The 22,574-nt window shown below is 35.8% G+C and overlaps 4 protein-coding genes and 2 pseudogenes across 4 annotated transcripts; 2 read left to right on the top strand and 4 right to left on the bottom strand.

Annotated features, from left to right (window-relative positions):
* Positions 1 to 1,780: 1,780 nt before the first annotated feature.
* On the bottom strand, positions 1,781 to 2,996 carry LOC132191731 (uncharacterized; annotated as a pseudogene).
* Positions 2,997 to 8,577: 5,581 nt separating this feature from the next.
* Positions 8,578 to 9,780, bottom strand: LOC132191735 (uncharacterized; annotated as a pseudogene).
* A 1,179-nt stretch (positions 9,781 to 10,959) lies between these two features.
* Positions 10,960 to 13,497, bottom strand: LOC132161860 (uncharacterized). The gene is made up of 2 exons (XM_059572065.1): positions 13,348 to 13,497; positions 10,960 to 11,711 (listed from the first exon to the last, which is right to left on the bottom strand). The coding sequence occupies exons 1-2, from the start codon at positions 13,495 to 13,497 to the stop codon at positions 11,055 to 11,057; spliced, it is 807 nt and encodes a 268-aa protein (XP_059428048.1). The 3' UTR covers positions 10,960 to 11,054.
* Positions 12,130 to 12,905, bottom strand: LOC132191305 (L-ascorbate oxidase-like). Its single transcript, XM_059606254.1, has 3 exons — positions 12,646 to 12,905; positions 12,442 to 12,534; positions 12,130 to 12,331 (listed from the first exon to the last, which is right to left on the bottom strand). Exons 1-3 carry the CDS (start codon positions 12,685 to 12,687, stop codon positions 12,218 to 12,220), a joined length of 249 nt encoding a protein of 82 aa, XP_059462237.1. The 5' UTR covers positions 12,688 to 12,905; the 3' UTR covers positions 12,130 to 12,217.
* Positions 13,498 to 15,903: 2,406 nt separating the features above from the next.
* Positions 15,904 to 19,774, top strand: LOC132191808 (pyrroline-5-carboxylate reductase). Its single transcript, XM_059606912.1, has 7 exons — positions 15,904 to 16,189; positions 16,281 to 16,329; positions 16,464 to 16,555; positions 16,670 to 16,742; positions 18,019 to 18,139; positions 18,339 to 18,444; positions 19,391 to 19,774. Exons 1-7 carry the CDS (start codon positions 15,992 to 15,994, stop codon positions 19,577 to 19,579), a joined length of 828 nt encoding a protein of 275 aa, XP_059462895.1. The 5' UTR covers positions 15,904 to 15,991; the 3' UTR covers positions 19,580 to 19,774.
* Positions 19,775 to 20,257: 483 nt separating this feature from the next.
* On the top strand, positions 20,258 to 21,742 carry LOC132191736 (UPF0481 protein At3g47200-like). The gene is made up of 2 exons (XM_059606826.1): positions 20,258 to 21,248; positions 21,309 to 21,742. The coding sequence occupies exons 1-2, from the start codon at positions 20,258 to 20,260 to the stop codon at positions 21,740 to 21,742; spliced, it is 1,425 nt and encodes a 474-aa protein (XP_059462809.1).
* Positions 21,743 to 22,574: the final 832 nt, after the last annotated feature.

Below are 22,574 nucleotides of genomic sequence, written 5' to 3' on the forward strand. Positions count from 1 at the left end.
TTTGATTTTAGGAATTTTTGATCTACACCTCTCTTCTTTTCTCTTTCTCTCTCTTCTTTTTTATCTCCGGCCGGCCAGCTCTCCCTTTTCTCCATTTTCTCACTCTCTCTCTTCTTTTTGATCTCCATTTTCAAAAACTCAAACCCAAAACCCAAACCAAAAAAATCTTCAAAAAAGCAAAAACCCAAATATCAAACCCAACAAATCTTCAAAAACCCAAAAATCTTCTTATCTTCTCTTCTTCTTCTTCTTTTTTTTTTTTTTTTAAAAAAAAAATTTTTTTTTTAAATTTTTTTTTAACTTACCCATGGGTAAGTTAAAAAATCTTCACACTGCACGGCAGCTCCCTGCATGGCAACAAATCTTCACACTGCCTCCCTCTTTTTCTTCTAGATCTGCACACTGCTGGCCAGCTTCTCTTCTCCTTTTCTTCTTCTTTTTCTTCTTTTCATCTCCTTTTCTTTTTCTTCTTTCTTCTTTCTTCTTCGATCTGCTGCTTTCATTTTTTCCCTCTAGATCTAGAGGGAGCTGCCGTGTAGTGTGCAGAGAAGGGAGATTGAGAGAAGAGAGAGAGAAAGTGTGGGGAAAATAAATGAAGAGGGAAAGAATATATAAGAAGAGTGAAAAAGTTGAGGGAAAAAAGAAGAGGGAAAAATTTTAAAATCCCGCCCATTTTTTTATGATATGATAATATCAGGTATCGAGGGGATTTCTGACGTGCCATGTGTCGCACGTCAGGAATTCCTGACATGTGACACATGGCACATCAGGAAACTATTCTAAAAAAAAAAAAAAATCTAACGTACGATATATATATATATATATATATATAGTGTTCTGACGCGTCAATTTGGCGCATCAAAAAATGCTGACGTGGCAAAAATCATGTACTGTTTGCCACGTCAGAAAATAACAATTTTTTTGTAGTGGAAGAAAGAGGCTTCGTAAGCACTACATCCACGCCAAGTTCCTGATTACATTATAAAGGGGCCCGGAGTTGGAATAAAATGGAAATGTGATAGATACTACACAAGTTTGGTGTTGATTAGATAGGGTAGCAAAAATTGGTTGATATAAAAAGAAGTAAGAATGTTTTTTGTGAAAAAGTGAAAAAGTAAATATGCTTGGCATGAAAAAATGAAAATTTTTTTGTTTTTTAGTGATTTTTTTATTTGAATAGTAATAAAAAGTGATTGATGTGATGTAAAAAGCAATGGAATGTTAAAAAAAAAAAAAAAAGTGAGATGAATAGTATTGAACCAAAAGCGTTTACCAAACGCACCGATATAGAAATTGAGAGGAACTGGTTAGGTAAAAATAAGAGGGCAAAATAGTCTGTACAATTTATGAATGCAAAATAAAACGACCATTTTGCCCTCTTATTATTGCCTAAATGATTCCCTTGCTTACAAAATTATTGACCAAGGAGATAGATCCATCAATCCTTTGAAACAAGATGGTTTTGGTTGAATTTTCTAGAAAATGAGCCACAGTTGAGAGCATCTTCAGCAGGGCTTCAAACAAGTTTTTAAGTTAAATTTAGCTATTATGTGTTTTTTCGGTAGCAACTTGTAGGATTTTTTTAATTATTTTCTGTCATCTTTCTTCCCTCATTCTCTTTCTATTTATTAAAAAATATATATATTATTTAAAGAGAATAACTTGTCGACCGCTGAAATTTGTATTGAAAAAATGAATAGGTAAAATAAAATAAAAGAGTTTCTGAGCAGCTAAAAGCCTAAAATATCTCTTATTGTTGGAGATGTTCTATATATCCTAGCTAGTCTTTTGGTTTCATATCTTTCCCCACTCGTCCAATCCTCAAAGAAATTTAAAACTTGACAACCTTTTGGTTTTTTCCATCTTCAGTACTCCAAGCACGCTTAAATTCATCAATCACATCATCGCTCAGAAGCTCTACACCCTTCTCCCTCTCCGTTTGATACCTTGACCATGATCTTAAGAAGGTAAAATAAAGATCTAAATCCATCAATTTTTCAGTCACAAACAGAAATGGCACAGTGTGATCAAGTCCGTCCACCGGCTCAAATGGAAAATGGATGCTCCTATACTTGTCCCCTGCTAATTTAATTGCCGGCTCAAAATAGGGTTCGACGGTGCTGTAAAAGCATTGCAGGACTGCGTCGACCGAGCCATTGACTTGTGTGGTGAAGTAGGTCCATGCAGCAATGACACCATGGGACTTTTTGAGTACCCATTTCACTTGTTGGTAGAAGTTAGGGAGGTCGAACCAGTGGAGAGCCACAGCAACAGTCACAACATCGATGCTTGATTCAGCTGCAACATTGCTTATGAGCTCGGCTATAGACATGGTGGGAGGGGTTTGTTGGTATCTTATATTTCGTAGCCTTGGCGCTAATGAGAGTTGTTTTGGGCTTGTATCTGTGGCTACCACATTCTTGTACATCCCAGCTAGCTGAAAATCAAGTTGAATTTAACACAAAGTCCAAAAAATGCAAATGGTTAGAATGGTTAGAATGCAAATGGTTATATACTTATATACGAAGGTTTTATAGATGGGGGCATTTACTTCACGGATTCCAATTTTATAGAAAAGAGATGTCATATTGGTAAATGCATATATTACTTTCTTTATCATACAAACGTTGATCAAAAAAATTTCTCAGGAGTCAGGTCAGATTCAAAAAAATAAATCAATAAAAATAAGTAATTAAACTATTTAATTAATATTCTAATATCCAATCAATACAACTAAAAATTAGCAAACTTAAGAGGAAAAAGGAAGCATGAAACTCACCGATCGAGCAGCCTGACCGTTTTCGGTGCCGGGGTCTCACGCAAGGTCATGAGAGGGTGTCTTGGAAGCAATGAATTCAAACAATTCTGGAGGGTAACTTGGCCGACCCTTTGCATAATTCCCCGCCTGCTTAATGAACAATTCTGCCATCTCTCTCAGACTCTCTCCCTCTCTCTCATTTTCAGGTTTGATCTATTTAACTTGTGAAGATATATAGCACTTGTGAACCAGACCGGAGCCGCCTGCTATATATATGTCACAACTTTATGGGAAGAAAAGAGGGCCAAGTCGGGAAGCATCACGGTAATTTCGAATCAGATAATGCTACAATCATTTTTTACAAAATTTCCTTCCAGCCAATGCCTTTTGTTGTGGGGAAACTTTGATTACCCACGAAGGGCGGTGCGTTTTGCAATGTCGCGTTGAAGTTGAAAAAAATTTCATGCCTTATGTAATGAATTTAGATACGTCATGGGTGACGAAGATGAGGCATCCTAATCAAAATTTGTTTTGAACAAAATGTTGTAATTAATTAGCAACAACAAACCAAAATAAACTCAACTATCGGCCAAGTCCCGGAGAGTCTCGGGCAGGTCCCAGGTAGGTCTAGTCAGTTCTGGGCGGATCCCGAGCAGGTCTGAGTGGGTCTCGGGCAAGTCCGGTCAGGTCCCAGGCGGTTCCCGGGCGGGTCGTGGGTGAGTCCTGGTGAAATCCTGGGCGGGTCCCGAGCAGGTCCCGATAAAGTCCCAGCGGGGTCTTAGGCGAATCATGGTAAGTTCCGTCGATTTGAGAATGAGATGCTCAAAGTCGAAAAATTGTTCCGTAAACTATTTTTCGAAAATTAAAGAAGAATTTTCAGTCAAAAGAAAAATATTTTCCATGAACTATTATTTTATGTCGCACCAAATACTCAAAAATACGGAAAATATTTTTCGTAAATCATTTTACGGCGAAACAAACGGAGCCTAAGATAGCTTTTTTTTTAAAAAAAAAATATATATATATATATATATATATATATATATATATATATATATATATATATATATTATATTTATCACAACAAAGAGTCGTAAAACTTATGAATGCAAGATATTTAAGGTCCATTTGGAATTGTGGTTTCAATAAGTGCGATTTTAAAAATTGTGTTTTTAAATCGCTACTTTTTATCAAATATTTATTGTACGAAATCGTAATTTTGGTTTAAATTCGCGCATTTTCAAATAGCACTTCCTAACATGCTTATACAAATAGCAGATTTTTTTTTCTTTCTATTTTAGATTAAGTGCTTTTTAAATTGTAATGTCAAACACCTTACATTTTGCGATATCTTTTAAAAACACAGATTATTCTTACGAAATCGCAATTTCAAACGCACCATTAATCCCGCATGCTTATCGGCACCATACCAATGTGAACGTGCATATCACATTTAATTTCTCTTTCGTTCTCAAGGGCAAATATTAAATAAAAAAAAATATCACCTTACTTAGGTGCTTTTCATGTGGTATAGGCCATGACCCTTGGCCTACCCATAATAGTTTCTGGCTCCATTTTGTGTGTAACGTTACACATACTTTCATTTCATGCTCTTTGACATAACTTTAAAAATTAATATTGGATCAAAATTAAATAATAATTTATCTCAAATTCAATGATAATTTTTTAAACAGTCACCTTTAAAAGTGTGAGAATAAAAATGAGAAAGTGAGTATATAACGTTACGCATAAAAGGGTTGTCCTTGCTTTTTGTCATCCATGCCCACGCCTCGTATTTATCTATGGACTATGGTGGATAACAAATTGTAAATAAATTATTATCTTATTTTAACCATAATTTTATTTTATTTTATTTTATTTTTTTTTGTGTTAAGAAATAGAGAATTTATTTAAAAAATTAACTGCAAGCGAGATTTTTTTTTTCTTTTTTTTTTTTTTTTTAAAAAAAAAATATTATTGAGTTTGAGCCAATGGAGTGCTCGATAGGGTTAAACTATTAATTGTTAATATTAAAATTTTTAACATGGGCTTGATATTTTGCTCCATATTAACCGTGCCAGATCCACAACAAGAAGTGACCCCATGCACATGTGGTCAAGCCTTCGTATGGTATAGTAGTTGCTTAGAGAGAAAAAAAAAAAAAAATAAATAAAATTTGGTTATCTTAGGATTAAAGCCTTTATATCACTCGAATAATGTGGTAGTGCTTATAAGCCATTGAATTAGCCTTTATTTCTTTATAAAAGAAAAAGAAAAATTTAGTGGCGGTTGGATTCTGCAACATCAGTTGCATGAGAATTTAGAATTACACTTCAAATTGTCTTGAACAAAAGAGTAATGCTGCTCTTCACACTCATTCATAAGAAACGCTACACACACTCTCATTTTTACACTTTTAAGTACACTTTTGTTGACGTGATAGTAAAAATTACTATTAAATGCAAAATTCAATAGTAATTTATCTAAAATTTAATGATATTTTTCACTCAAAAAACGTGCAAATATGAGAGTGGGAATGTGTGTACATTTCTTTCATTTATCACACCAGCCGACTTGATATATTTTAAGTGGCTCATAGAAAAAATCACTTGAAATATATAAAGTTAGCCCATGTTAAGTGAATGTGAAGAATAAGATTAAGGGTGCGTTTGAGATTGTGATTTTATAAGAATAATCTGTATTTTTAAAAGATATAGCAAAATGTAAGGCGTTTGACATTGCGATTTAAAAAACACTTAATTTAAAATATATAGGAAAAAAAAATCTAAAATATAGAAGTGCACAAATTGATTTACCAAAATGTCCTTTCCTTCTCCGCCTAATCATTGTCTTTTTTTTTTTTTTTTTTTGAACTAGTAAATCTCATAGCTCATATACTTTCTCAGTTTTCCGAACACAATTACTCATGACTCACCTAGACGGAACAATGACATAAGGAGGATTATAATTTTTTTAAATGTAATGTAACATTTAAAATTATTAATTTTTTTAAATGTAATGTAACATTTAAAATTATTAATAAATCAAAATTTAATAATAATTATCTCAAATTCAATAGTAATTTTAAAAATTTGAGATAATATAAAAATGTGATTGGATTGGTATGGCCGGGCAGTGGGAGCCCTAGCTCACAAGTTTTCTACAATCAGAAAATCTTGCAGCTGGCAGGTGAATCTTATAACGGACGATTTCTCGGCATTGCAATAGAGTGTACGTAGAAATATATGATTCTGCCACAACTCACAAGTCACATGCAGGGTAACTCTCATAATTTACCCTAAACAATTGCATCTGTGTGTGTTTTGCAAAGAACTTGAAAAAAAAAAGTCTATTATTTCTCTCAAAATTAATTTTAACATTCTTACTTTTTATATCACATCAATCACTTTTTATTACTATTTAAATAAAAAACACACTTCAAAACAATTTTTAATTTTTTTTTCATATATATATATATATATATATATATTTCCCACGTCAATTAAATCTGGTACACTTCTCTCTTTGACAAACACACCGGAGATGATGACAATGGTGGCTGGTAATCGATGTCGGAGAAGAAATGGGAGAGACCCAAATGGGGACGCTTTTGACTTTTCAGCTCATAAAGACGTGCGCAAATCGTTTTACCAAAATATTCTTCCCATCTCACCTAATCACTGCCTTTTCTTTTGAACTAGCTCATACTTTTCTCCAACACCAAAGCCACAGTACCGCACAATATGTGAGGAGTGAGGTACTTCCCACTATACAAAAATAACTTTTGCATTACGGATATTGTCCACTAAAGTTTTCGTGTTGCGTAGTTTTTACAGACAACGTACTTTTTTGTCCGGTTTTCATTATTGGAAGAGGCCGCTTGTCTGTCCTCAACAATTAACAAGAGTATGGACGGGGTTTTCTTTTAAATTGGTTGAAACAAATTCTTTCAATTCACCCTATAAAAATAGAGTACATATTTTTGACTGTCCAAATTATCAGCCAAGCGTCATTTTTTGTTTTTTTTAGTTGAAGAAAAAAGATGTTTTAAGGTGAATTTAAATTTGAGGTATTAGCACTAAATTTGAAGCATTAGCACAAAAATTGAGGCATTATAACTAAATTTAGGATGATCGAATCCCTTTTACCTTTTAGGTAATACCATCCCTAAAAGATTAACTTTCTACCCTTAGATTTTAGTTTTACATCTAAAAACAAGTTTTGAGGCATTAGAACCTAAATATTAACTCATTGAAATTTAGTTAACAAGAAAAAGTAACAGAATTTTTTATTATTATTATTTTTTAATTTCTGGCCGACGCTAGGCTACCTTAATTTGGCAGCCGCATTGCATGACTCATAAAAATGACATGTGTTCAGTTTTTTAAGGACAACGTTTTTCTCCAACCCTGTTTGGAGGAATTTCTTTCAACCTAGTATATAAAAGTGTCATGTGTCTATGAACATGTGAGATGTACATATTTTTTTAATAGCATGGATAAAGTTGAAATAAATTTTATTAAAAACTCATGTGCATCTCACATGTTATTAAAAAAAATGAACACATGTCACTTTTATAGACTAAGTTAAAGGAAATTCCTCAAACCTAGTTTGGAGGAAAACTTTGTCCGTTTTTTAATAACATGTGATATGCACATGAGTTTTTAATATTATTTATTCCAACTTTGTTCCTACTATTAAAAAATATATATATCTCACATGTTCAAATGATACATGTTATTTTTATAAACTGAGTTGTAGGACATAGTTTTCCTCCAGGGTTGGAGGAACTTCCTTCAACTCAGTCTATAAAAATGACATGTGTCCATTTTATGCACTATGTCCACGCCAAGTTCCTGATTACATCGTAAAGGGGCCCGGAGTTGAATAAAATGGCAATGTGATAGACACAACACAACTTATATGGAATGGGATCCTCTCCATTTCCTTTGAAATGGAGAAGAGGAACCGGTTAGGTAAAAATAAGATTGTAAAATAATTTGTATAATTTATGAGGGCAAAATAGTCTTTTTAATTAAAAAAAAAAAACTATTTTTCCCTCTTATTTTTGCCTAACTGGTTCCTCTTCCTTTCCTTTTAAATTGAGAGAATCTGGCCTTTTGGAGCTGATATATTGCTTACAAAATTATTGACCAAGGAGACAAATCCATCAATCCTTTGAAACAAGATGGTTTTGGTTGAATTTTCTAGAAAATGAGCCACAGTTGTGAGCATCTTCAGCAGGGCCTTCAAACAAGTTTTTAAGTTAAATTTAGTTATTTTGTGCTGTTTTCATCCTCCAGCAAACCTTTTAAAATTTGTTAATTGCTGAAATTTGTATTGAAAAATGAGTAGGTAAAATAAAATAAAAGAGTTTTTTAGTAGCTAAAATAACTCTTTAACTCTAGAGTATTCCCAGCAGACTCCCTATATAAGAAAGTATGTTCCCTATGTGTAGGAAATACGTCCAAAAAATCGCAAAAAAGTCTCACAGTAAACTCTCTAAATGAGCCTCAACCATCAGGATCACTATAGTGAAACCCAAAGTATAGGGTTCCACTATTGCAATTGTTATGATTATTAAAATAAAAAAATTAAAAAAGCAAAAAAAAAAACATTTCTCTCGCTTCTCTACTCTCTCCTCTCATGATTCTCTTTCCTCTCATATATATAATATAATTAAAAAAATAAATATTTTAATGGTATAGAGAATGATTAAGAGAAGTTATTGATATATATTTTGATATAAGAAAGCAAAAAGTAGTTTAGATCCTTAAATGTAAAAAAATGACGATGAACCAGCTAGGAATGCTTCTATATATCCTAGCTAGTCTTTTGGTTTTATATCTTTCCCCACTCGTCCAATCCTCAAAAATATTTGAAACTTGACAGCCTTCTGGTCTTGTCCATCGTCGGTACTACAAGCACGCTTAAATTCATCAATCACATCATCGCTCAAAAGCTCCACACCCTTCTCCCTCGCCGTTTGATACCCTGACCATGATCATAAGTAGGTAAAATAAAGATCTAAATCCATCAATTTTTCAGTCACAAACAGAAATGGCCCAGTGTGATCAAGTCCATCCACCGGCTCAAATGGAAAATGGGTGCTCCTATACTTGTCCGCTGCTAATTTAGTTGCCGGCTCAAAATAGGGTTCGACGGTGCTGTAAAAGCAGCGCAGGACTTCGTCGACCGAGCCATTGACTTGTGTGGAGAAGTAGGTCCATGCAGCAACGACACCATGGGGCTTTTTGAGTACCCATTTCACTTGTTGGTAGAAGTTAGGGAGGTCGAACCAGTGGAGAGCCATAGCAACAGTCACAACATCGATGCTTGATTCAGCTGCAACATTGCTTTCGAGCTCGGCTATAGATATGGTGGGAGGGGTTTGTTTGTATCTTATATTGGGTAGCCTTGGCGCTAATGAGAGCTGTTTTGGACTTGTATCTGTGGCTATCACATTCTTGTAGATCCCAGCTAGCTGAAAATCAAGTTGAATTTAAACACCGGAAATAATGACAAAGGTGGCTGGTAATCGATGTCGGAGAAGAAATGGGAGAGAGCCAAATGGCGACGCTTTTGACTTTTCAGCTCATAGAGACGTGCGCAAATCGATTTACCAAAATGTTCTTCCCTTCTCGCCTAATCACTGCCTTTTCTTTTGAACTAGCTCATACTTTTCTCCAACACCATAGCCACAGTACCACACAATAAATAACTTTTGCATTACGGATATTCTTCACTAATGTTTTCGTGTTGCGTAGTTTTTACAGACAACGTAGTTTTTTTGTCCGGTTTTCATTATTGGAAGGGGCAGCTCTGACGTGGTCTGTCCTCAACAGTTAACGAAGAATTAATATAACACGTCATGGGTGACGAAGCAAGAGCGTTCGTAAGCACTACTACGTCCACGCCAAGTTCCTGATTACATCATAAAGGAACCCGGAGTTGAATAGGAATGGCAATGTGATAGACACAACACAACACAACACAACTGATATGGAATGGATCCTCTCCATTTTCTTTGAAATGAAGAAGAGGAAAGGTTAAGTAAAGATAAGATTGTAAAATAATTTGAAGAGGAACGGTTAAGTAAAAATAAGTTGTAAAATAATTTGTATAATTTATGAGGGCAAAATAATTTTTTCAATTCTTTTGAAATGGAGAATCCTTTTGGAACGAATATATTGCTTACAAAATTATGGACCAAGGAGATAAATCTATCAATCCTTTGAAACAAGATGGTTTTGGTTGAATTTTCTAGAAATTAAATGAGCCACAGTTGTGAGCATATTCAGTAGGGTCTTCAAACAAGTTTTTAAGTTAAATTTAACTATTATGTGTTGTTTTTATCTTCCGGCAGACCATTTAAAATTAATTTTTTTTATTGTAGCAACTAGTAGGATTTTTTTTTTTTTTTTTTAATTTTCTCTCATCCTTTCTATCTTCTATTTTTCCCCTCTTTCTCTTTCTATTTATTAAAAAAAAAAAAAACATATTATTTAAAGAGAATTGTTAAATACTATTCTAGTATATGTGGTTTACACTAAAATCAAATAGCTACCTAAGTTTTCAAAAATATCACAAATGGCACCTGTGATAAGTCAATAAACCAATTAACTTGATACATCTGTCAAGATTCCGCTAAGTTTTTTAATGGAACGCTACATCACTCTTATACGTGGGCACTGCATGGCGTGGTACTTGGGTTTTTAGGTGCATATATATAAAAAAATGCTAGGGTGGCCGGCCACCGTGTTTGGCCACCCCCAGGCCAACTGTCTGGGGGCCGGTAGCCGAACAACCCCGAGGGCCCAAGAGGGTAGTTCGGCCACCCCCAAACGGCCGGTCTGGGGTGGTTGGCCACCCCGTTTGGCCTAGGGGTGGTTAGGCCACCCCAAGGTTTTTTTTTTTTTTTTTTTGAAATTTTTTTTAAAAAATGTATATATAAATATGACATGGTACCCAAAAATTCAGGTACCACACCACGTGGCGCTTACCTGTAAAGGTGATGTGGCGTTTCATTAAAAAACTTAATGAAATCTTGACAAAGGTACCAAGTGGGTTTATTAGCTTACCACAGTTACTATTTGTGATATTTTTGGAAACACGAGTGACTATTTGATTTTGGTGCAAACCACAAGTACTAGAATAGTATTTAACCCTAAAGACAATAACTTGTTAACTGCTGAAATTTATATTGAAAAATGAGTAGGTAAAATAAAATAGAATAGTTTTTTAGCAGCTAAAATAACTCTTATTGTTATTGTTGGAGATGTTCTATATATCCCAGCTAGTCTTTTGGTTTTATATCTTTCCCCACTCGTCCAATCCTCAAAGAAATTTGAAACTTGACAGCCTTCTGGTCTTGTCCATCTTCGGTACTCCAAGCACGCTTAAATTCATCAATCACATCATCGCTCAAAAGCTCCACACCCTTCGCCTTCGCGGTTTGATACCCTGACCATGATTTTAAGTAGGTAAAATAAAGATTTAAATCCATCAATTTTTCAGTCGCAAACAGAAATGGCCCAGTGTGATCAAGTCCATCCACCGGCTCAAATGGAAAATGGATGCTGCTATACTTGTCCCATACTAATTTAATTGCCGGCTCAAAATAGGGTTCGACGGTGCTGTAAAAGCGTTGCAGGACTGCGTCGACCGAGCCATTGACTTGTGTGGTGAAGTAGGTCCATGCAACAATGACACCATGGGGCTTTTTGAGTACCCATTTCACTTGTTGGTAGAAGTTAGGGAGGTCGAACCAGTGGAGAGCCGCAGCAACAGTCACAACATCGATGCTTGATTCAGCTGCAACATTGCTTTCGAGCTCGGCTATAGACATGGTGGGAGGGGTTTGCTGGTATCTTATATTGGGTAGCCTTGGCGCTAATGAGAGCTGTTTTGGGCTTGTATCTGTGGCTATCACATTCTTGTACATCCCAGCTAGCTGCAAATCAAGTTGAGTTTAACACAAAGTCCACAAAATGCAAATGGTTATTATATACGAAGGTTTTATAGATGGAGGGATTTACTTCACGGATTCCAATTTTATAGAAAAGAGACGTCGAATTGGTAAATGCATATATTACTTTGGGAAAAATATAAAATAGCTTCTCAAATTATTAGTCATTTGCAATTTAATCCTTCAATGTTCAAAATGTAATAAAATAGTTTTCCAAACTACCAACCAGTTGCAATTTGGTCACTCCGTTAGTAGTACCATCGAAATGGATGAAAAATGCAGAACAACGTTGTTTTGTTGAGGTTAAGTTACTAAAATGGCATTTTTGAAAAAAAAAAAAAAAAAATTTAAAAAGCCCACTAAACGTTGCCGTTTTGCTTTCAAAAAAATCCCTTCCATGACAACCATATCAGACTTCCGTCATATTGTTTCTCACTTCGTCTTCTTCGTCAGGAACCCACGACAAAATATAAAGATGCTTATGGTGCTGACTAATCATACGCAAATGATTCTATCTTTCCACCAGCAACTGATACACGGATTGATCCATAAAGCCTTGCTTCTCTTTGCATTCCATAGTGCGCGTGGTACAGGTAAGTTCCAGGCTGCCCATAACCAAAACATAGATTGAGAAAAAAAAGACAGAAACTGTGACATTCAAAGGAACAAACAAAAATGGAAAAACAGAGCCAATTGCAGGGGCTCTAACACCTACCCTATCAACTTTAAACTCGTATTTGAAGGTATTCCCAGGCAATACTGGACATTGGGTCACCCCCTCTGTTCCATCCATCCCAGGTGTTCCAATCTGCAGCAAATCAAACAAATTAATGAATATGCGTTGAAGTAAGGTATATTACATGAATACATAGATATGAATCTGTTTCAAGAAGGAAAATGGAAATTGATCTGTATTTACCTGTCGGATTCCATGCGAATGGATTGCAAGGTTCTCTAGCATAAGGCTGTTCTTAACTTGCTTTCCCAGATGATGTGAGGCTGCAGCATGTGCCACAAGACTATTCCAATGGTGGTGGCTCTCACAGTCGCACTAGGCACTCAAGAACAGGGGCTTCCACGGTCGGTTCGAGCAAGTAAATCATTGTAAAGTAATGAAGAAGACGAAGCGAAGAAGACGAAGAAGAAGAAGTGAGAAACAGTATGGAGTATGGACGGAAGTCTGATATGGTTGTCGTGCAAGGGATTTTTTTGAAAGCAAAACACAATGTTTAGTGGGCTTTTTTTTTTTTAATTTGATTTTCTTTTTTTCTAAAAACGGCGCCATTTTAGTAACTTAATCTCAACAAAACGAACTAGAGTAGTTAAATTGTAACTGATTGATAGTTTGGAGTGTTACTTTATTACATTTTAAACATTAAAAAACTAAATTACAAATGACTAATAATTTGGGGAGTCATTTTATATTTTTCCCTATTACTTTTTTTATCATACAAAGGTTGATAAAAAATTTCTCAGGGCAGATTGGGCTTATCTCAAAAAACAAATAAAAATAAAAAATAAAAAAAATAAGTAAGTAAACTATTTAATTAATATTATAATATCCTATCAATACAATTAAAAATTAGCGAACCTAAGAGGAAAAAGGAAGCATAAAACTCACTGATCGAGCAGCCTGACCGTTTCCAGTGCCGACGTCCCACACAAGGTCTCGAAAGGGTGTCTTGGAAGCAATGAATTCAAACAATTCCGGAGGGTAGCTTGGCCGACCCTCTGCATAATTCTCCGCTTGCTTAATGAACAATTCTGCCATCTCTCTCTATCGATTTCAGGTTCGATCTATTTACCAGAGCCGCCTGCTATATATATATGTCACAATGGGAAGAGGGCTAAATCGGGAAGCATCACGGTAATTTCGAATCAGATAATGCTACATTCATTTTTGACCAAAATTTCATTCGAGCCAAAGTCTATTGTCGTGGGCCCTTGATGGAAAATTTGATTACCCACCAACTGCGATGCCTTTCCTTTCCTTGCAACGTGGCATCAAAGTTGAAAAAAATTTCATGCCTTGTGCAATGAATTTAGATACGTCATTGGTGACGAAGCAAGAGGCGTCCTAATCAAAATTTGTTTTGAACAAAATGTTTCTATGTGGTAGTTGAAACTACCGCATATCTGGGAAGTCGTTAGGTAGTAAAATTAAAAATTATTGATGAAGTCGGTCGGTAGGCTGTCGATAAAGTCGGTTCGGTTAACAAATTTTATTTCGTCTACCGAACCGAATTTGTCGAAAGAACAAAAAAATGTGTCGCCTACCGCTCATTGGTTAATCGGTGTCGGTAGAAGTCAGTCGACTATCGGTCGATAGGTGGTGAATTTGCCTGGGCCTAATTCTCCTCTGTTTCAATTTGCCAAAACAGAGTATAACATAGCATTGCTTCATATGCTTTGTGGAAAGCATAATAGACAAACAAGAGATGAGAGTGATTAGACTAAAAAGAAAAAAAGAAAAAAAGATGAGAGTGATTTACAATATTAATAATTATGTTTTAGAGATGAGAGTGAGTCCAAATGCTTGGAGAGAAAAAGACGAAAGTCAAAGATATTAATTAAAATGACAAAAGCAAAAAAGCCGATATATTAAATCACGTGAAGCGCTTGGCCTTTCCGAACCCTTCTGCCCATCCCTCCCTTTGGTTGTTCAGGAAATGCAGGAAAACAACACAAAAAGAGCTTTTATCTAAGATAGCTTCTTTACCCTGCCCCTAATAGTTTTGCCTCCATTATGTGTGTAACGTAACACTCCCTAACATAACTTTTAAAATTAATATTGTATCAAAATTCAATAGTAATTTATTTTAAATTTAATGATAATTTTTTAAAAAGTCATACTTGAAAGTGTGAGAATAAGAGTGAGAACGTAAGTGTGTAAAGTTACTCATAAAAGGGTTGTCATTGCCTTTTGTCATTCATGCCCCACACCCCGATGTTATCTATGGTGGATAACAAATTGTAAATAAATTATTGTCTTATTTGAACCATTAAATTATTTTTTTGGTTAAGAAGTAGAGAATTGATTTAAAAAATTAATTTCAACCGAGATTATTATTATTATTATTATTTTTTTTAAAAAAAAATTATCAAGTTTGAGTCAATTGAGTACATGATAGAGTTAAAACTCAAAATCTTTGCTGAGTTTGAACAAAAGCTCAAAGTTTGGAGTCGAGTTCGAAAATGCAAAACTTGACTCGACTCGACTACATAGCTAAGCATAATCCTTTATCCTATCTCTCCTTAAGCTCTCCACAATTGTGCAATTTTGAATAAGAGGCATTTTAGTTGGAGGTAATTTACAGGGTGCATGGCAATAATGAAACTTCTTGCATGCATCTTCACTGACGAATATCTTTGAAGGGCTTGATATTTTGCTCCATATTAGCCGTGCCAGATCCACGACAAGAAGTGACCCCATGCACGTGGTCAAGCCTTCGTATAGTATAGTAGTTGCTTAAAAAAAAAAAAAAAAAAAACACAAATTTGGTTATCTTAGGATTAAAGCCTTTATATCGCTGGAATAATGCGGTAATGCCTATTAATTATTGAATTAGCCTTTGTTTATTTAAAAAAAGAAAAAGAAAAATTCAATGACAGTTGGATTCTGCTACATAAGTTGCATGAGAATTTGGAATTACACTTCAAATTGTCTTGAACAAAAGAGTATTGTTACTCTTCACACTTATTCATAAGAAACTGATGACGTAATAGTGAAAATTACTATTAAATTCAAAATTCAATAGTAACCTATCCAAAATTTAATGATATTTTTTACTCAAAAAACGTGCAAGTCTGAGAGTATGAATGTGTGTACATTTAATTTGTTTCATTTATCACACCAGACAACTTGATATATTTTAAGTGATTCATAGAAAAAATCACTTAAAATATATAAAGTTAGCCAACGTTAAATGAATGTGAAGAATAAGATTAATACTCGCTTTGAGATGAAGATAAAATCAGCAACAAGAAATTCAAATAAACTCAACAACCTAATGATGCTAATCCTATTTTATCGAAGATAACTTACTCTTTATCAAAGAGATTAGAGAGCCCTAAATCGTTTGAATCTCTTTTTTTTTTTTTTTGTTGGGTCCAAACCAAAGGACCCACTAATCCATTCAGCCTGGGTCATTGGAGAATTCGGAACCTTTTGAAGAAGAAACAGGTCTACCAAAAGGGGCATTTCAAAGGAACAATTCCCTCCTCACTACTCTCTGAAGTCGTGGTGCTGCCGACGACGTCGTACAATGGAAATGGCTCCCATTCCGAGCGAGACATACAAGCTAGGGTTTATCGGAGCGGGAAAAATGGCGGAGAGCATCGCCAGAGGAGTCGTCCGATCCGGTGTCTTGCCTCCTTCCCGTATCCGTACGTCCCACTCCAGCCCCGGCCGCCGCAACGCCTTCGAGTCCTTCGGCGTCACCGTCCTCCCCCGCAACGACGACGTATCATCCCTCCCCTCCGCTCTCTCTTTTTCGTTTTTTTTTTTTTCTCCTCTTAAACTGGAATTCGATTCCTATTTTCTCATGCTGACAGGTGGTTCAAGACAGTGATGTGGTCATCTTCTCCGTGAAACCTCAAGTTGGTATAATTTCATGAAAATTCTTAGTAATAGGAATCAAAGCCAAATTTAGACGTTTATGGATAATAATTTCGTGGATGCTGTTGTTGTGAGATTCTTCATTGCATAATCGTTTCCACATTTTTCTGTTGTTGCAGTCAAAGATGCGGTCTTGCGATTGAAGCCACTGCTTTCGGAAAAGAAGCTTCTGGTTTCGATTGCTGCTGGAGTCAAATTGAAAGATCTGGAGGTTTGTGAAACAGAGTTCTTCTTACTCCATAAAAAAATTCACTCTTTTACTATGCATTTGAGTTCTTAATTTTCAAACTCTACATACTTCATTGATGTGATCTGTTTCATCCAGGAATGGGCTGGTCAAAGCCGATTTATTAGGATAATGCCAAATACTCCATCATCTGTAGGCGAGGCAGCAAGTGGTATTTTTTTTTTTTGTTTAATATATAATTTTCATCCTCCATCATGCAAAATTTATCATACTTCTTTTTTTTTACCAAGTTGCCATTTTTTTTCCTGGCTTTTGTTTAAGGTTACTCAATACCCAATGCTCCGGCAAGTTTGCTGGGTTGTCAGATTTTACCCTGTTCTTTTATTATCCTTCCTTTGGATTTTAAGCTATAATTCTGCCTCCTGTAAATCATTTACAAAAGATAGCAATGCATTTTGTGAGGGGCCCAATATGACAAATGTGGGAAATTGATTATACTGATAGCAAATTCATATACTACCTTCATAGCGAATTTTATTTTTCCCTGTTTAAAATGTGTATGGAGTTGTTAGTGTTGAAGTTTATGGCCTGGAAGTCATCACGATGGGTGCATTTGTGAATATCATCTGTTCTTAAAAGTTTATGTGTGAGCAGGGGGATATAATATTTACTCATTCTTGGCCTATTGAGAGTAATGAATATATATATATATATTATGACTGATATTTGCTATACGAGGTCGATTCTTATAGTTCATTCTAATTAGTTAGAAGGCCAAGTTTTGTGTCCCTTTCAAATATGAGGGCATTAGTTTCTCATGTACAAGTTATCTTTCAAAGATTATGAGGGCAAGCTATGCCTTTCCCCTGTTAATTTCCCGAGATGGAGAGTTCAAATCTTTTCTTTGCATAGGGTGACAAAATATGTTGGTGCAACATGTGGTCTTAGTAACAGCATGAATGAAAAAAAGACAAGAAAAAGGTTGAGGAAAGGCTAAATAAAAACACTGAATCTCTTAGCCGATGACAAAAGTAGTAAAATCTCAGAATCCACAACTAGTCATACAAGAATTGTACAGAAAAGAAATTAGCAAGGTTCCACTTAGCTCTGTATCAGTAAATGTACCATTATTTCTCCTCTACCAAGCTGTCGACATAATATAAAGTGGGACTGCCTCCCAAACCACACTAATCTCATGGTGGTGAGATTTTCCTCTCAAAACTGCAAATTCTCCACCAGTCCTATGTATCACCTTTCGTATCCTGAATAGAGATAAAGCTATTGACCTAAACTCACGCACCACAAAATTTTTCTTGCACATTTTTATCAAGAGGTTGAAAATGGTCATAAGAACATCATTTCCTCTGTCACATGTATCTTTCTACTCTTCAAATCTTGTAGTTCTTGTTTGCATTACCTTCTTTTGCATCTACTTTGTGAAAAAATATCAAAATGGTAAGGGTCTCTAATCTGCTTGCATTTGGTAGTTATGAGCTTGGGAGGATCTGCGACAGAAGAAGATGGAGACCTAATAGCTAAATTATTTGGATCAGTTGGCAAGTTGTGGAGAGCCGATGAGAAATTGTTTGATGCAATCACTGGTCTGAGGTATATGGCATCTGTGAATGCATAAGAGCCATACTGATTACTACCTTGGCACACAAAACATATATTCAATAGTTTTAGCCATTTTTATTTAAAAAGGTTCTTGGGTTCATCAAGCACAAATTATGTATCTGTATTTGCAGAGACAGAGATTAGCTGACTGCAACTTATAACATAGATTCTTTTTCCTGAAAATGTTCAGTGGTAGTGGCCCAGCATTTATATACTTAGCTATAGAAGCTTTGGCTGATGGAGGAGTGGCTGCAGGTCTACCACGAGCACTTGCACTGGGTCTAGCTTCTCAAACTGTAAGTACATTTATACCAGTATTATGTTCTTATTCAATTAGTCATGTAATTTGCTGATTCTGTTACAGGAACTAGGAGTTGATTTATCTCTTGGCAGGATAATTTTAAGCTCCCGAAATCACCCAAATATATAGAGAATTGGATATTAACAATAGAGTAGTAACTGTGACAGCTCTTAACTGGAAGTCAAGTATGGATTTCTGATTTCCTTAGAGCAAATACTACTGTCAGTCTGCCAGAAATAAAACATATATTTTTGGCAGCAGAAAATCCAAACTCAAGATTTAATCATTGCAATGACAGACAATTTTTGTCAAATTAATATTGAGGACAAGGTTGTTAAAGTAATATGTAGGATGGTGTCAAATGCATTAGAAGCTCTCAAGAAAATTTCAAACTGATAGTCTGATAACATAGAGAAAAGAACGTTGAAGAATGTCATAAAATATATGGCATACTCTTAAATTTGTGACCAGGAGTAGCTTATGCGTGCTCACTTGAAGTATCTTACATTTGTTACACTGTTACTACCTTTCATGAACTGCAGAATACTAAGTTTTCAAATATACTATAAAGAATTATTCAGAATTTGATGTGTAACCAAATCAGTAACATAAGTCTGCAAGACTACATTTACTCAAAAAAGAATTGTCTACTAGAACAACTGGATTTCACAGACTGCTTAGAATAGGAAAAAAGAAAAGGCAGTATATGACGTAATTATTGCAAGTGCGTATTATACTATTATGAAATGTTCAAGCATCTAGAATAAAGGATTTCATTTATTCATTCATATATAATTTATTTTTGGGGGTGGAGGGAGTGGCGAGGGGAAGGCGCTAAGTAGAGTAGATTTGCTGGCTTTTACTTGTATATGCCCCTCTCTAAACATTAGCTGTGTGTCCTTTGCTTGTGGGGTAAGTGAATTTTCTGTCTCTTTTTGCAGGTATTAGGAGCAGCATCGATGGTCACCAAAACTGGGGAGCATCCAGGTAAGCTTAAAGATGATGTTGCATCACCTGGTGGGACTACAATTGCTGGTATTCATGAGTTGGAGAAAGGCGGATTCCGTGGAACTTTGATGAATGCGGTTATTGCTGCTGCTAAGCGCAGCCGAGAACTTTCCCAAAGCTAGTCATATCAATTTATTCTTTGTCTATTCTGGTAATGCTGTTAGGACAATGGAATCTGCCTGTCTATTTTATTTATTTGCTTTAACTTTGAATAGGTGAGCTCCTGGCCCTTCTTTTCGTGGCTTATGGCTGTATACAATTTTCAGCTTATTAACTGTCATAGGCTGTTCTTCGCCAGAATTCTTGAACCTCAGGTTTAGCATTCACGAATTAGTGTCTATCAAATGGGAGGATTTCTTGTAGTCATTCTGCAACCATTGGAACCCTCCTTTTTCCTCCCATCTTTGGTTGGATGGACCACGAGTTATATGTAATTCTTTTTGTTGGACTCAAAGCATGACGAATCGTTCAATACTCTTTTCTCCTTTTCTGGGAAAAGATGATGCCACTTATACTAGGTCTATATTACTGCATTAGGATAAAAGCAAAGACAGTTCCATGAAACTACGTTTTACTTGATACCAATCTTTGTCGGTGGATAAAATAAGATGCATAAACTCGTTACCAATAAAAGTGTCTATACTTAATTCCAAACTTTAAAATTCGAATAAATAAAAGCAACTGTCCTTTGTTTCCCATGCTATAGTTAAGAGTTTCCATAGTATATATGAAGTAAATGGGAGGAGAGCCATATAACCAGATTTAATTCCCTTGTTGGGTGCAAACTTGCTACGACCAGAATGGAGCATATTGTTTCTATTGACGAGCTGCACTCGAGGAAGGTTGTTAGAAGCAAAGCTTGTGAAGGAAGCAGCAGCCGCAACCGGCCTGCCATTACCAGGGAGGAAAGGTTTAGAAATTTTATGGACGAAGGAGACCAAGAAAGAAAGGTGGAAGCCCTTGGTGGAAGGCCACCAGCAAAAATACAGAAGGTTATATTCTTGCTGCGAGATCACAAGCATTTCGTTAAGTACTTTGAGCCAAGAGTGGCATCAATTGGTCCTATCCATCATGGCAAGCCAAAGTACCAGCTAGGAGAGAAGTACAAGCTTAGATTGGCATATGAGTTCGTCCAAGGTTGCGGGAAGAGTATAAATCTTTTGTACGAGGTTGAGAAGAAAATCAAGCAACTGAGGGAATTCTTCGAGGAGGAGGTGATAGAGAAGTATGATGATGAGGCACTCGCCTGGATATTGTTCGTGGACGGCTGCGCAATACTACAATACATATTATGCGCTACAAATGACCAGTTCAAAGAGTTGAACATAAAAACCGACAGCGTAGCCTTCGCTCATCAAGATTTGTTCTTGTTGGAGAATCAAGTTCCTTACCGTCTCCTCAAGTTATTGATGAGCTTGAGCGGGAAGGAAGAGGAGTTGAGAAAATCGATTGAAAGTTTCATTCGAAATGTTACTTATCAGCAAACGGAGCCGCAACAAAATGTTGACGAAGGAGAAAGCTCTCATGATTCACAGCCGGAACCAATAGAAAGAGAAGTACCAATAACAGAGCCCACCCATCTTCTCGACCTTATGAGAACAACACTCTTGGGTCCGACTCCTCTGCGATCCTCGAAAGTCGTCCCATCCTTTGGAAAGACACGTGGAATATGGCCATGTAGAAACACACGTCAAGAGGACCCAGATTGGCAATCATATCGGAATGTGCAGGAGCTTAAAGCAGCAGGAATCCATTTGAAACGCGGCAAAGAAAGTTGCTTGAGGAGCATAAGTTTTAGTAGACGATTCAATTTCTACCCCGGATTCCTTTCACTTCCTCCGATTACAGTAGACGACTCAACGGGCCCCAAGTTCATGAACTTGATAGCTTATGAAATGTGTCTGGATTTCGAGAACGACTTCGGCATCAGCTCTTATATATCCTTCCTAGATTCACTCATTGATGAAGTCAACGACGTCAAAGATATGAGGAAGGTACAAGTGCTGTACAACTTGCTCGGCAGTGATCAAGAAGTGGCTGACCTCTTCAATGAGATAGGCACTGACCTGGTGCCTAACACCGAAGCTTATAAGGATGTAAAGTTCAAGATTCAGAGCTACTACAATAACAATTGTATGACCTATATGGCTCAATTCTTTCACGATCATTTCAGCAGCCCCTGGACTATCCTTGCTTTCTTGGGCGTATTATTGGGACTTGCTCTAACTGCCCTTCAGACTTGGTCCGCAATCTTCCCTCACTCATTTGACAAAGCTAAGAATTGATGATCAGCATGAAAATCAACATGAGGGAAAAGGTACTAATTAATTTATATATAATTTGTTAGCTGTTTATATATACCATCTACTTAATTAGCTAAACTCACATGCATGGTTTCTAGACCACGTATGGTTGTTTCCAAGAATAAAAGTAAGAACCTTAAGAGTTCTACATGTATTGTTCGTATTAATTTGTTTTCTTTGGTTTTGGTGTTTATATATATATATATATATATATATGCAAGTTTATATAAAATAAGTAATTAAGAGTGATTGTACGTACTAAGTTCGTCGTGTAATGTGTTTGGAATGAAAATAATTATATATGAGTGTGGTATTATTAATTTCCAACACGCATTCATTGGATTTACTCAACACATTATCTATTATATATATTTCAGCAAGATCTCCTTCTCTGATCTTTCTCTGCTTTCTTCCTCTCACACGCTTTTGTTCTGTATGTTTCTCTTAGCAATACTTGTGGCCATTTTCAGCACCCATTATCCATTGTGCTAGCCAAGGAACGAGTCCTAGAGGTATTAATTATAAGCGTAATCTTCACTAATGGATGAAGGGAAGACAATTATTTGACGTGCCCAATTTTGACCCTTCATTTTGATCATTTGAGGTTAACATTGTAAATACTATGACACATTATCAGGGGTACATAAGTGAAGTAATTCTCCAAAATAAAATGAAAATTTATTCTTTGATTTAGAAAATATTTTTATGCAAAAACTGGTTTTTCCTATAAATCTGTATTTGTGATTTTGGCCGCAATGAGTGAAATTAATTTAAGGGGATCCTCGTCCCTCAACTTCACTTTAATTAAAGACAC

The sequence above is a fragment of the Corylus avellana genome, chromosome ca9 (assembly GCF_901000735.1).
Source record: "Corylus avellana chromosome ca9, CavTom2PMs-1.0".
NCBI lineage: Eukaryota > Viridiplantae > Streptophyta > Magnoliopsida > Fagales > Betulaceae > Corylus > Corylus avellana.